The 15,963-nt window shown below is 41.4% G+C and overlaps 1 protein-coding gene across 1 annotated transcript in view; it reads right to left on the bottom strand.

The window, feature by feature from the left end:
• syndig1l (synapse differentiation inducing 1-like) overlaps positions 1-15,963 on the bottom strand; it is an 83,313-nt gene that overhangs the window by 24,408 nt on the left and 42,942 nt on the right. The window contains exon 3 of the mRNA XM_021601071.2: positions 1,590-1,727. Coding sequence (XP_021456746.2) covers positions 1,590-1,727 — 138 coding nt within the window. The remainder of the gene's footprint in view (positions 1-1,589; positions 1,728-15,963) is intronic.

Raw genomic sequence — 15,963 nt, 5'->3', positions numbered from 1 at the left:
GAGTCTCTGATCCACCTCTACGCAGACGACACCATTCTGTATACTTCTGGCCCTTCTTTGGACACTGTGTTAACAACCCTCCAGGCAAGCTTCAATGCCATACAACTCTCCTTCCGTGGCCTCCAATTGCTCTTAAATACAAGTAAAACTAAATGCATGCTCTTCAACCGATCGCTACCTGCACCTACCCGCCTGTCCAACATCACTACTCTGGACGGCTCTGACTTAGAATACGTGGAAAACTACACATACTTAGGTGTCTGGTTAGACTGTAAACTCTCCTTCCAGACCCATATCAAACATCTCCAATCCAAAGTTAAATCTAGAATTGGCTTCCTATTTCGCAACAAAGCATCCTTCACTAATGCTGCCAAACATACCCTTGTAAAACTGACCATCCTACCAATCCTCGACTTTGGCGATGTCATTTACAAAATAGCCTCCAATACCCTACTCAACAAATTGGATGCAGTCTATCACAGTGCAATCCGTTTTGTCACCAAAGCCCCATATACTACCCACCATTGCGACCTGTGCGCTCTCGTTGGCTGGCTCTCGCTTCATACTCGTCGCCAAACCCACTGGCTCCATGTCATCTACAAGACCCTGCTAGGTAAAGTCCCCCCTTATCTCAGCTCGCTGGTCACCATAGCATCTCCCACCTGTAGCACACGCTCCAGCAGGTATATCTCTCTAGTCACCCCCAAAACCAATTCTTTCTTTGGCCGCCTCTCCTTCCAGTTCTCTGCTGCCAATGACTGGAACGAACTACAAAAATCTCTGAAACTGGAAACACTTATCTCCCTCACTAGCTTTAAGCACCAACTGTCAGAGCAGCTCACAGATTACTGCACCTGTACATAGCCCACCTATAATTTAGCCCAAACAACTACCTCTTCCCCTACTGTATTTAATTAATTTATTTATTTTGCTCCTTTGCACCCCATTACTTTGCACATTCTTCCATTGCAAATATACCATTCCAGTGTTTTACTTGCTATATTGTATTTACTTTGCCACCATGGTCTTTTTTTGCCTTTACCTCCCTTATCTCACCTCATTTGCTCACATTGTATATAGACTTGTTTCTACTGTATTATTGCCTGTATGTTTGTTTTACTCCAGGTGTAACTCTGTTGTTTGTGTCGAACTGCTTTGCTTTATCTTGGCCAGGTCGCAATTGTAAATTAGAACTTGTTCTCAACTAGCCTACCTGGTTAAATAAAGGTAAAATAAATAAATAAATAAAATTTAAAAGGACAATATTGAAACATTGGATTTGTTAATAGATTAAGTTGTTGTTAATGAAATCTTCTCTATTTAGTTCAATTATGTAGTCTTTCGGTGATTAAACCAATGTCCTGATTATATTTCACAGTAAACGTATATTTTGGATCAATGGTTGTGAACGATATCTACCAACATTTTGTTTATGTAAAATCAAAGGTTTTGAAGATAGTTTTTTTGTACTGAGAGTTTTGAAAATTCACTGCACACTTGTGAATATAGTTCCAAAATGATAAAAAGGAGACTGTAACCCCAGGAAGGGTGGTGAATACAGTGTGTGTGTGTGTGTGGGTCCTGCTTACCCCCTGGGAGAAGTAGAAAGCAGCGATGCCCAGGGGCCAGAAGCAGCATAACATGGAGAAGATGGCCAGGCCCAGATGGTCTCTGGGTGGGATCACTATGAAGTTATCTTCACTCTCGCTGTCGCTGGAGCAGTCCGTCTGAAAGAGACAAACACTGTAAATATTAGTTCACCGCCGTTACAGTTCACATACTGTATTTAACATGATGAAGTTGTCCTCGCTGTCTCTGGAGCCGTCCGTCTGGCAGAGGGGAGGAGCGGAGAGAGAAACTGTCAGGGATCTCTCATTGATATAGTTAAACGATAGTTAAATCAACATTAAATAGTTATTCAAGTTTGAAGTTAAAACGATAGTTCAATCAAATACTAAAATAATTTTATTTTTCACACGCTTGGTAATGAAGCCGGTGACTGCTGTGGTAAAACTCCCCAATGTCATCGTATGAATCTCGGAACATATTCCAATCTGTGCTGTCGAACCAGTCCGGTTGCTTAGCACCCGCTTCATCAGACCACTTCAGTATTGAGCACGTCACCGGCACTTCCTGTTTGAGTTTTTGCTTGTAAGCAGGAAGTAGGAGGATAGAGCTATGGTCAGAATTTCCAAATGGGAGGGCCTTGTACGTGTTTCTGTGTGTGGAATAAAGGTGATCTAGAGTTTTGTCACCTCTATTTGCACGGGTGATGTGCTGGTAAAAATGTGGTAAAACGGATGTCAGTTTCCTTGTATTAAAATCACCAGCCACGAGAAACAACGCCTCTGAATGTGTATTAAGTTGTTTGCTTATGGCCCTACACAGCTCATTGAGTCTTAGTGCCAGCATCGGTTTGTTGTGGTAAATGGACATCGACGAAAAATATAAATGAAAGTAAATATTATGGTGTGCAACTTATCATGCGGTATTATATCTCAATCAAGCAAAAAACTCGAAACTTTTTAACATTAGAGATCGTGCACTAGCTGTTTTTAACAAAACAACAAACTCCTCCTCCCTTCATCTTACTCAAATCTGCTGTCCGGTATTGACGATGCATAGAAAAACCATTGAGACGCATGTCCATGTACTCGTTCAGCCACTACTCGAGAAACATAGGATATTACAGTTTTTTTCAGGTAGGACAGGAGCTCCTATCCAGTTTGTTCTCCAGTGATTACACGTTTGCGAACGTGAACAGAGGACAATTTGCTCACCGACGTAGTCTGATCAGGGGTTCCGACTCGCCTGCATGGCTTTCTCTTTGGAGTCCCGGGGATCGGGGCTTCTCTTCCAGAGAAAGCAGAACGTCCAGAGCTGCCAACTTTTTGAAGTAGAAATGTTTGTCCAAATTGAGGTTAGTAATCGCTGTTCTGATATCCGGAAGCTGTTTTCGGTCCTAAAAAAACGATGGCAGGTATATTATGTACAAAGAAAACTATGATTAGCGTAAAAAAAAACAACACAAAAATTGCAAGCCCGTAAAACAGCTGCTATCCACTGCAGCGCCATCTCTGTCAGTTCACCCACATTACAGGGAGAGATATTAGATGGATAGTACAAAAGATAACGTACTCATACAACATTGGTTTGGATTTAAAGGGACAGTTCACCCACACTACAGGAGGAACGATACACTGTTAAAGGGACAGTACACACACATTACAGGAGGAAATATACACAGGGACAGTTCACCCATATTACAGGAGGAACGATACACTGTTAAAGGGACAGTACACACACATTACAGGAGGAAATATACACAGGGACAGTTCACCCACATTACAGGGAGAGATATTAGATGGATAGTACAAAAGATAACGTACTCATACAACATTGGTTTGGATTTAAAGGGACAGTTCACCCACATTACAGGAGGAACGATACACTGTTAAAGGGACAGTACACACACATTACAGGAGGAAATATACACAGGGACAGTTCACCCATATTACAGGAGTAGAGATACACTGTTAAAGGAACAGTTCACCCACATTACAGGAGGAGAGATACACTGTTAAAGGGACAGTACACCCACATTACAGGAGGAAATATACACTGTTAAAGGGACAGTTCACCCATATTACAGGAGTAGAGATACACTGTTAAAGGGACAGTTCACGCATATTACAGGAGGAGAGATACACTGTTAAAGGGACAGTACACACACATTACAGGAGGAAATATACACAGGGACAGTTCACCCATATTACAGGAGTAGAGATACACTGTTAAAGGAACAGTTCACCCACATTACAGGAGGAGAGATACACTGTTAAAGGGACAGTACACCCACATTACAGGAGGAAATATACACTGTTAAAGGGACAGTTCACCCATATTACAGGAGTAGAGATACACTGTTAAAGGGACAGTTCACCCACATTACAGGAGCCAAGATACACTGTTAAAGGGACAGTACACCCACATTACAGGAGGAAATATACACTGTTAAAGGGACAGTTCACCCATATTACAGGAGTAGAGATACACTGTTAAAGGGACAGTTCACCCATATTACAGGAGGAGAGATACACTGTTAAAGGGACAGTACACCCACATTACAGGAGGAAATATACACTGTTAAAGGGACAGTTCACCCATATTACAGGAGTAGAGATACACTGTTAAAGGGACAGTACACCCACATTACAGGAGGAAATATACACTGTTAAAGGGACAGTTCACCCATATTACAGGAGTAGAGATACACTGTTAAAGGGACAGTTCACCCATATTACAGGAGGAGAGATACACTGTTAAAGGGACAGTTCACACATATTACAGGGGAGAGATACACTGTTAAAGGGACAGTTCACCCTTAACTGACATTGCAGGGTCATATAGGGTGTTTCTGAAATGACAATACTTTTTGGCCAGAGCTAAACACATTTTACATCCAATATCCTCATGTTAAATCCCCAATCCTCTAGGGAAGAGGCTAGCAATGTCCTGTGCCAGAATACAAGTTATATGACTGTGTGATGTATACCTGAACCATAAATCCTAGCCATTACAGAAGTCCTTTGTACTGTAGCTGGGAACTGGCAATTGGGGATTTATGATGCAAGGATTTTCATTTTTCATTTCCATCATCCCAGGAGTGACATTAACCCTTGTGCATTGCTGAGACAAAAAAACAACATCCATTGTGTTATGGGTCAGATTGACCCGCACAGTTTAATTTAAACACACTCAAGATAGTCAAAGTAAAAACAGCCAAAACTTGATTTTGTCTTGTCAGACATTTCAGAAAGAAGAAATACAACAACATTTGATTTGAAAACAAAATATTTAACTATTTTGTTAAACATATTTCCTTTCTCACAAACAAGCATTTTCTGTTTGGAGCAAATTTTTTTGAGTGTCTGTGTCAGAGATCTGCTGCTCAGCACTGAGAAAGAGAAAGCTTGGGAAAGCTCACTTTCACCAAAACGTAACTTTCACCAAAAGGTAATTATAAAATCCAGAAGCAGTCGAAACAAAAATACATCAGAGACGATTGTTTATTTTGGACCAAAGATCTATACACATGAAAACCTCCGGGTCAAAAGGACCCACAACATCCATGTTTGTATACAAAATCTACACAGACATTTCACAACACATCATCAGTGTGTCCGCATCTTAAAGTTAGGTTCATGACCCTAAATGACCCTAAATGAGGAAAAGTTATTTAATTTAATGGAGAGAGCAAAAAAAGAGCTTAACTAGTATTTTGGGTAACTCCAACGCGGAAATGGGTCAAATGTACCTGTAACATAATAAGAGACTTAAAATATAGTGTGTGTCTGTTCCAAATGGAACCCTATGTCCTATATAGTACGCTACTTCTGGCCAGGGCCCATAATGCACTATATAGCAGGGTTGCGTTCAATTCAGAATTTTGGAATTGACTCCCATTCAACTCATGAGTTGAAATTCAAAATTGAATTGGCCACACCCCACAGGACGTAGAATTTGATTTTTGAGTTTGAGTGACAGGAAATATCATTTTTAATTCAGTGAAATTCAAAGATATTCCAGTCAGTCGTAGAACATGAGAGTTTCATTGACTCTGACAGGTCACAACTTCCAGATACCAAAGTTTATATCACTTTTCTCCGGAAACAATATTCACATACACTTTTGACCTAAGTGCTTACAATAGCCAATTATATTTTCTCGACAACCAATGCCATTGAATTTTGTAATGACAGAGCAATTGGGCCCAAAAGTCCTTGCATCCAAAGCCCTCTTAGTGAATTTAAGGGTGGTAAGAAGCATCAACCACATCACATCTCTAAGCTTGTTGTGACAGGGCAGCCATTTTGTGTTGATTTTGAAAATGGGAACTAATGCATTCTGGGACATGTAGTATTTTCCCCCATATTGATAAATTAAATGTAATAACTTAGAATATCCACATACAGGTTTTGTTTTCCTTGATCATCACTTTTAAGTTTGTCCTGATAATCAATAGTTTTATATGTATGTACATAATGACATGTTTGATGTTTTAGACATGATGTACAGTTGAAGATGGAAGTTTAAATACACCTTAGCCAAATTAATTTAAGCTCAGTTTTTCACAATTCCTGACATTTAATCCTGGTAAAACAATCCCTGTTTTAGGTCAGTTAGGATCACCACTTCATTTTAAGAATGTGAAATGTCAGAATAATAGTACAGAGAATGATTTATTTCTTTCGCCACATTCTCATTGGGTCAGAAGTGTACATACACTCAATTAGTATTTGGTCGCATTGCCTTTGAATTGTTTAACTTGGGTCAAACGTTTTGGGTAGCCTTCCACAAGCTTCCCATAATAAGTTGGTGAATTTTGGCCCATTCCTCCTGACAGAGCTGGTGTAACTGAGTCAGGTTTGTAGGCCTCCTTGCACACACACACTTTTTCAGTTCTGCCCACAAAGGAGGATTGAGGTCAGGGCTTTGTGATGGCCACTCCAATACCTTGACTTTGTTGTCCTTAAGCCATTTTGCCACAACTTTGGAAGTATGCTTGGGGTCATTGTCTATTTGGAATACCCATTTGCAACCAAGCTTTAACTTCCTGACTGATGTCTTGAGATGTTGCTTCAATATATCCACATAATTTTCCTACCTCATGTTGCCATCAATTTTGTTTAGTGCACCAGTCCCTCCTGCAGCAATGCACCCCCACAACATGATGCTGCCACCCCCGTGCTTCACGGTTGGGATGGTGTTATTCGGCTTGCAACCTCCCCCTTTTTCCTCCAAAGATAAGAATGGTCATTAAGGTCAAACATTTCTATTTTTGTTTCATCAGACCAGAGGACATTTCTCCAAAAAGTGTGATTTTTGTCCCCATGTGCAGTTGAAAATCGTAGTCTGGCTTTTTTTGTGGCGGTTTTGGAGCAGTGGCTTCTTCCTTGCTCAGCGACCTTTCAGGTTATGTCGATATAGGACTTGTTTTACTGTGGATATAGATACTTTTGTACCTGTTTCCTCCAGCATCTTCACAAGGTCCTTTGCTGTTGTTCTGGCTGGATTCCACTTTTCGCACCAAAGTACATCCATCTCTAGAACGCATCTCCTTCCTGAGCGGTATGATGTCTAAGTGGTCCCATGGTGTTTATACTTGCGTACTATTGTTTGTACTGATGAACGTGGTACCTTCATGCGTTTGGAAATTGCTCCCAAGGATGAACCAGACCTGTGGAGGTCTACTCATTTTTTCTGAAGTCTTGGCTGATTTCTTGTGATTTTCCCATGATGTCAAGCAAAGACGCACTGAGTTTGAAGGTAGGCCTTGAAATACATCCACAGGTACACCTAAAATTGACTCAAATGATGTCAATTAGCCTATCAGAAGCTTCTAAAGCCATGACATAATCTTCTGGAATTTTCCAATCTGTTTAAAGGCACAGTCAACTTAGTGTATGTAAACTTCTGACCCACTGGAATTGTGATACAGTGAATTATAAGGGAAATAATGTCTGCAAACAGCTGTTGGAAAAATTACTTGTGTCATGCACAAAGTAGATGTCCTAACCAACTTGCCAAAACTATAGTTCGTTAACAAGAAATGTGTGGAGTGGTTGAAAAACACGTTTTAATGACTGTAAACTAAGTGTAAGTTAACTCCCGACTTCAACTGTATATTTGTATAGACTATACCTAATATAGAATAGAAGGAGCATTTGGAGTTCATTGCATTCAATTCTATTTCCCTTAATACAAATTCATATTTAAATTCTGTTTACTACTTCAATTCAAAATCAAGATTTTATTAGGCATTCTGAATTTAATTATGAATTGAGCCCAACCCTGTGGGAAGAGAGGAATATAGCAAAGACAAGGGGAATATAGAGAGAGGCAATGAAAAGAGAGAGAGAGAGTGTGTGTGTGTGTGTGTGTGTGTGTGTGTGTGTGTGTGTGTGTGTGTGTGTGTGTGCGAGAGATACAAAGAGAGGAAGGAGGGAGAGAGGGGACTGAAGGAGCCCACTAATTATCAAAATCCAGAAAAGAGCCGTTAAATTCTACAACCACCTAAAAGGACGCGATTCCCAAACCTTCCATAACAAAGCCATCACCTACAGAGAGATGAACCTGGAGAACAGTCCCCTAAGCAAGCTGGTCCTGGGGCTCTGTTCAAAAACACAAACACATCCCACAGAGCCCCAGGACAGCAGCACAATTAGACCCAACCAAATCATGAGAAAACAAAAAGATAATTGCTTGACACATTGGAAAGAATTAACAAAAAAAACAGCAAACTAGAATGCTATTTGGCCCTAAACAGAGAGTACACAGTGGCAGAATACCTGACCACTGTGACTGACCCAAACTTAAGGAAAGCTTTGACTATGTACAGACTTAGTGAGCATAGCCTTGCTATTGAGAAAGGCCGCCAAAATGAGGAGGAAACTGAGCTGCACTTCCTAATCTCCTGCCCAATGTATGACCATATTAGAGAGACATATTTCCCTCAGATTACACAGATCCACAAAGAAATCGAAAACAAATCCAATTTTGATAATTTTGATAAACTCCCATATCTACTGGGTGAAATTCCACAGTGTGCCATCACAGCAGCAAGACTTGTGACCTGTTGCCACAAGAAAAGGGCAACCAGTGAAGAACAAACACCATTGTAAATACAACCCATATTTATGCTTATTTATTTTCCCTTGTGTACTTTAACCATTTGTACATTGTTACAACACTGTATATATATATATATATATATATATATATAATATGACATTTGTAATGTCTTTATTGTTTTGAAACTTCTGTATGTGTAATGTTTACTGTTCATTTTTATTGTTTATTTCACTTTTGTTTCACTTTTGTTTATTATCTACCTCACTTGCTTTGGCAATGTTAACACATTTTTCCCATGCTTCCCAAGCCCCTTGAATTGAATTGAGATCAAAGAGAGAGCGAGAGAGAGAGAGGCAAAAGAGAGAAGAGAGAGAGAGAGAGACCAGATATAGAGAGACAAGAGAGAGAGAGTTAAGATCCTGCACACACACATGCAGACAGACACCCACCCAGTTCACTGTCACGCGGTGCAGCTAGCGTCCTGACAAGTAACAATAGAGTAATAGATGGCTCCATTCCATCGCCATGACAGCAGAAACATTGAGAGGTCTGGGTAATTTATGTTGCCAAATTGCCTCCACGGCGTGGATGACATGAGACGACCCAATCCTTTCTTTTAGGGCAGGGACCTCACAATACAATATTATCACAATGCTTAGGTGCCAATTCGATATGTATTGCAATTCTCACGATTCTATATGTTTTGGGATTCGATATTGGGATTTGATGTTTCAAACAGATTTCTAACTATGTGTCTGCTGCAGAGAGACACGAGAGATCCTGAGAACATTTGTTTTGATCAGTCATGGAAATTAAAGAGCTTAAAACATGTTGGATCACTATTTTATAAAATGTCTGGAGAAAAAAACTATAGGATGAAAAATACCGTAGTTTTGGCACAGGTACAGCCAACAAGAGCCAGCTAATGCTACCAATAAATGTATACAGTGCATTTGGAAAGTATTCAGACCCTTTGACTTTCTCCACATTTTGTTACATTACAGCCTTGTTCTAAAATGGATTATATATATAAAAAAAATACTCAGAAATCTACACACAATACCCCATAATGACATCACAATACCCCATAATAACGAACTGAAAACCGGTTTTTAGAAATAGTCTCAAATTAATAAAACTTAAAAACAGAAATACCCAATTTACATGTGTATTCAGACCCTTTGCTATAAGAATCGAAATTGAGCTCAGGTGAATCCTGTTTCCAATGATCATCCATGAGATGTTTCTACAACTTGATTGGAGTCCACCCGTGGTAAATTCAATTGATTGGACATGATTTGAAAAGGCCCCCACCTGTCTATATAAAGTCCCACAGTGGACAGTGCGTGTCAGACCAAAAACCCTGCCATGAGGTCGAAGGAATTGTCCGTAGAACTCTGAGACAGGATTGTGTCAAGGCACAGATCTGGGGAAGGGTACCAAAACAATGATGCATCTTTGAAGGTCCCCAAGAACACAGTTGTCTCCGTCATTCTTAACTTCTCTAGGGTAGGGGGCAGCATTTGGAATTTTAGATGAAAAGCATGCCCAAATTAGACTGCCTTCTACTCGGGCCCAGAAGATAGGATATACATAATTAGTAGATTTGGATAGAAAACACTATAATGTTTCCAAAACTGTTAAAATAATGTCTGTGAGTGTAACAGAACTGATTTTGCAGGTGAAAACCTGAGAGAAATCCATTCAGGAAGTAGGAATTTTTGTTTGTTTGTAGTTTTCTATTCAATGCCATTACCGTATCCATTGACTTAGGACTCAAATTGCAGTTCCTTCCAGTAGATGTCAACAGTCTTTAGAAATTGTTTCAGGCTTGTATTCTGAAAAATGAGGGCGTAAGAGCAGTCTGAATGAGTGGACCCTGCCGTGTCACAGAGCTTTTACATGCGCGCGACCAGAGAGTGTCTTTCTTGTTTACCTTTTATACTGATGACGTTATAGTTCGGTTGAAATATTATAGATCATTTGGGCTAAAAACAACCTGAAGATTGAATATAAACATTGTTTGACATGTTTCTATGAACTTTATGGATACCATTTTTTTTGTGTGTGTGTTGCGTTTGAGCCTGTGGATTACTGAAGAAAACACGCGAACAAAACTGAGGTTTTGGATATAAAGAGATACTTTTTCGAACACAAGGAACATTTATTGAATAAATGAATGTCTTCTGAGTGCAAACATATGAAGATCATCAAAGGTAAGGGATTAATTTTATCTGACTTGTGTAACTCTTCTACTTGGCTGGTTACTGTTTGTAATGATTTGTCTGCTGGGCTATGTTCTCAAATAATTGTAAGGTATGCTTTCGTCGTAAAGCATTTTTGAAATCTGACACCGTGGTTGGATTCACAAGAAGTTAATCTTTAAACCTAGGAAAAATATTATATTATTTATTTTATGATGAGTATTTCTGTATTTGAATTTGGCGCTTTGCAATCTCACTAGATGTTGGCCAGGTGGGATGCTAGCGTCCCACATATCCTAGAGAGGTTAAACAGAAGAAGTTTGGAACCACCAAGACTCTTCCTAGATCTGGCCGCCCAGGCAAACTGAGCAATGGGGGAGAAGGTCCTTGGTCAAGGAGGTGACCAAGAACCTGATAGTCACTCTGAGAGAGCTCTAGAGTTCCTCTGTGGAGATGGGAGAACCTTCCAGAAGGACAACCATCTCCTCAGCACGCCACCGATCAGGTCTTCATGGTAGAGTTGTCAGATGGAAGCCTCTCCTCAGTAAAAGGCACCACAGCCCACTAGAAGTTTGACAAAATGAACATAGAAACAAGATTATCTGGTCTGATGAAACCAAGATTGTACTCTTTGGCCTAAATGCCAATAGTCACATCTGGAGGAAACCTGGCACCATCCCTACGGTGAAGTATGGTGGTGGCAGCATCATGCTGTGAGGATGTTTTTCTATGGCAGGGACTGGGAGACTAGTCAGGATCGAGGCAAAGTACAGAGAGATCCTTGATGAAAACCTGCTCCAGAGCGCTCAGACTAGGATGAAGGTTCATCATCCAACAGGACAACGACCTGCAGCACACAGCCAAGACAACACAGGAGTGGCTTCAGGATAATTCTCTGAATGACCTTGAGTGGCCCAGCCAGAGCCCGGACTTGAACCCGATCAAACATCTTTGGAGAGACCTAAAAATAGCTGTGCAACAACGCCCATCCAACCTGACAGAGCTTGAGAAGATCTGCAGAGAATAATGTGAGAAACTCCCCAAATACAGGTGTGCCAAGCTTGTAGTGCCATACCCAAGAAGACTACAGGCTGTAATCGCTGCCAAAGGTGCTTCAACAACGTACTGAGTAAAGGGTCTGAATACTTATGTAAATTGATATTTAATAAATTACCCCCAAAAATATAAATTCTGTTTTTTTGCTTTGTCATTACGGAGTATTGTGTGTAGATTGATGTGGGGAAAAACAACTATTTTATATATTTTTGAATAAGGCTGTAATGTAACAAAATGTGGAAAAAGTCCAGGGGTCGGAATACTTTCTGAATGAAGTGTATCTACCTCAAATACCTTATTAATATCTATACTGAAGGGGTCTGAATAATTACTTATTTTTTGTATTATGTCTGTTTTCTTACAAATCGATACTTGGAGTCAAATATCAACATAATATTGTCCAAAATACTATTGCGATATGTAACAATAGCACTTTTTTCGCCATCACTACTTTCTTTCCCTCCCTCCTTCACTTTTTACTTCCTCCTCCTTTCACTCACTCACAGCCTCGTTCCACTGTTGATATTTCCTCCTTCCTTCCTCCTCTCCCTCTTTCCACTCTGTGACTCTCTCCTTCCCTTCCCTCCTCCTCTCCCTCTTTCCACTCTGTGACTTTTTCCTCCCCATCCCCCCTCCTCTTCCTCTTTCCACTCTGTGACTCTCTCCTCCCCTTCCCGCCTCCTCTCCCTCTTTCCACCCTGCAACTCTCTCCTCCCCTTCCCTCCTCCTCCTCTCCCTCTTTCCACTCTGTGACTCTCTCCTCCCCTTCCCTCCTCCTCCTCTCCCTCTTTCCACTCTGTAACTCTCTCCTCCCCTTCCCTCCTCCTCCTCCTCCTCTCCCTCTCTCTACTCTGTGACTCTCCTCCCCTTCCCTCCTCCTCTCCCTCTTTCCACTCTGTGACTCTCTCCTCCCCTTCCCTCCTCCTCTCCCTCTTTCCACTCTAACTCTCTCCTCCCCTTCCCTCCTCCTCTCCCTCTTTCCACTCTGTGACTCTCTCCTCCCCTTCCCTCCTCCTCCTCTCCCTCTTTCCACTCTGTAACTCTCTCCTCCTCCTCTCCCTCTTTCCACTCTGTAACTCTCTCCTCCCTTCCCTCCTCCTCCTCTCCCTCTTTCCACTGTGACTCTCTCCTCCCCTTCCCTCCTCCTCACCCTCTTTCCACTCTGTGACTCTCTCCTCCCCTTCCCTCCTCCTCACCCTCTTTCCACTCTGTAACTCTCTCCTCTCTTTCCCTCCTCCTCTCCCCCTTTCCACTCTGCATCTCCCACCTCTTCGTCTCCCACCTCTCAGTCTGTCTCTCTATATCACTTTTTCTCCTCTCCTTCCTCCCCTCTCTCCTTCCTTCCCTGTTGCACTCTGTCACAGTCTCTCACCTCGATGTTCTGAATAACACTTCTCATGTTCCAGATGATCGATGCCTAGACAGCTGTCTCTCTATGTAAATGGTGTATGTATCTCATTCAATATGAGTAATGATACTTCACAACCTGCTACTTGACTGTCTGTTTTTACACCGTAATTAATGTTTCTCAATACAACCCCCACTACTTAATCAACAGATATAGAAAAAATATATATTTACACATAATTAACATATGAGGTGAGAGATATGAGAAAATCTGAGGCTAAGGCAACACACTCGGTTCACATGTCAGATAGCTTTCTACTTACAGAGACAGAGAGAGACAGAGACACAGAGAGAGACAGAGACAGATACAGAGACACAGAGAGAGATGAGAGCGACAGAGACACAGAGACAGATACACAGAGAGAGGCAAAGACAGAGAGAGCGACAGAGACACAGAGAGACAGAGAGAGACAAAGGCACCGAGAGAGACAGAGACACAGAGAGACAGAGAGAGACAAAGAGAGACAGAGAGAGAGACAGAGACACAGAGAGAGACAGAGAGAGACAAAGAGAGACAGAGAGAGAGACAGAGACACAGAGAGAGATAGAGACACAGAGAGAGATAGAGACACATCGAGAGACAGAGACACAGAGAGAGACACAGAGAGAGACACAGAGAGACAGAGAGAGACTGAGAGAGACAGAGAGAGACAGAGACACAGCGAGAGACAGACAGAGACAGAGCGAGAGACACAGAGAGAAACAGAGACACAGATCGAGAGACACAGAGAAAGACACAGAGAGAGCAATGGAGTCAGAGGCATACGCACACACACAGTGCCAAGTATGCAGGCGACAGATACCCTAGAGGTTAGACCATCTGCCCTTGAGCAAGGCACTTAAGCCTAATTGGTCCAGAGTCGCTGTCAATAATGGCTGATCCATGGCCGTGACCCCACTCTCTCTCAGGTGGAGTAGGGATATGACAAAAACACATGTACAGGTTACCCACTGAAACAGGACAGATATAAACAGAGGTGAGCTTCCCAGTGACATGACCCTAACAGATGAGCGAAATGCTTTCTACGCTTGCTTGGAGGCAAGTAACACTGAACCATGCATGAGAGCACCAGCTGTTCTAGTTAACTGTGAACACACTCTCCGTAGCTGATGTGAGTAAGACCTTTAAAAAGGTTAACATTCACAAAGCCGCAGGGCCAGACAGATTACCAGGATGCATACTCAGAGCATGCCCTGACCATCTGGCAAGTGTCTTCTCTGACATTTTTAACATTCTGCCTGACCCAGTCTGTAATACCTTCAAACAGATAGTCCCTCTGCCCAAGAATGCCAAGGTAACTCTAAATTACTATAGCCCTGTAGCAATCACATCTATAGCCATGGAATTAATTGAAAGGCTGGTCAGGGATCAAATCAACACCATCATCCCAGACACCCTGGACCCACTCCAATTCACATACCGCCTCAACAGATCCAGCGATGCCCTATCCCGCACTGCCCTATCCCGCTTGAACAAAATGAACAGCTATATGATCATTGACTACAGCTCAGCGTTCAACACCATAGTGCACTACAAGCTAATCACTAAGCTAAGGAACCTGGGAATGAACAGCTCCCTCTACAACTGGATCCTGAACTGCCTAACGGACAACCCCCATCTGGTAAGGATAGGCAACAACGCATCTGCCACACTGACCCTAAACACGGGGGCCCCTCAGGGGTACATGCTTAGGCCCCTCCTGTACTCCCTGTTCACCAACGATCATTATTAAATTTGCTGATTACCCAACGGTGGAAGGCCTGATCACCGATGACAATGAGACAGCCTATAGCGAGGAAGTCAGAGACCTGGCAGTGTGGTGCCAGGACAACATTCTCTCCCTCAATGTGGACTACATGAGACACAGGGCCGAGCACTCCCCTATTCACAGTGTCAGGCCGTAGTGGAGCGGGTCACGAACTTTAAGTTCCTCGGTGTCCACATCACTAAGAATCTATCATGGTCTACAAACAACAACACAGTCGGAAAGAACACATATGACAACGCTCCTCAGAAGAGAAACTACCCAAGTACAGGTGTGCCAAGCTTGTAGTGTCATACCCAAGAAGACTTGAGGCTGTAATCACTGGTAAAGGAGCTTCAATAAAGTATATATAGAGTCTGATATATACAGTCTGATATGATATATACAGTCTGATATGATATATACAGTCTGATATATACAGTCTGATATGATATACACAGTCTGATATGATATATACAGTCTGATATGATATATACAGTCTGATATATACAGTCTGATATGATATATACAGTCTGATATGATATATACAGTCTGATACATACAGTCTGATAAGATATATACAGTCTGATAAGATATATACAGTCTATGATATATACAGTCTGATATGATATATACAGTCTGATATGATATATACAGTCTGATATGATATATACAGTCTGATATGATATATACAGTCTGATATGATATATACAGTCTGATATGATATATACAGTCTGATATATACAGTCTGATATGATATATACAGTCTGATATGATATATACAGTCTGATACATACAGTCTGATAAGATATATACAGTCTGATAAGATATATACAGTCTATGATATATACAGTCTGATATGATATATACAGTCTGATATGATATATACAGTCTGATACATACAGTCTGATAAGATA

The sequence above is a fragment of the Oncorhynchus mykiss genome, chromosome 4 (assembly GCF_013265735.2).
Source record: "Oncorhynchus mykiss isolate Arlee chromosome 4, USDA_OmykA_1.1, whole genome shotgun sequence".
NCBI lineage: Eukaryota > Metazoa > Chordata > Actinopteri > Salmoniformes > Salmonidae > Oncorhynchus > Oncorhynchus mykiss.
Note: the sequence above shows the minus strand (reverse complement) of the source record. Positions and strands in the feature narration are given on the sequence as shown.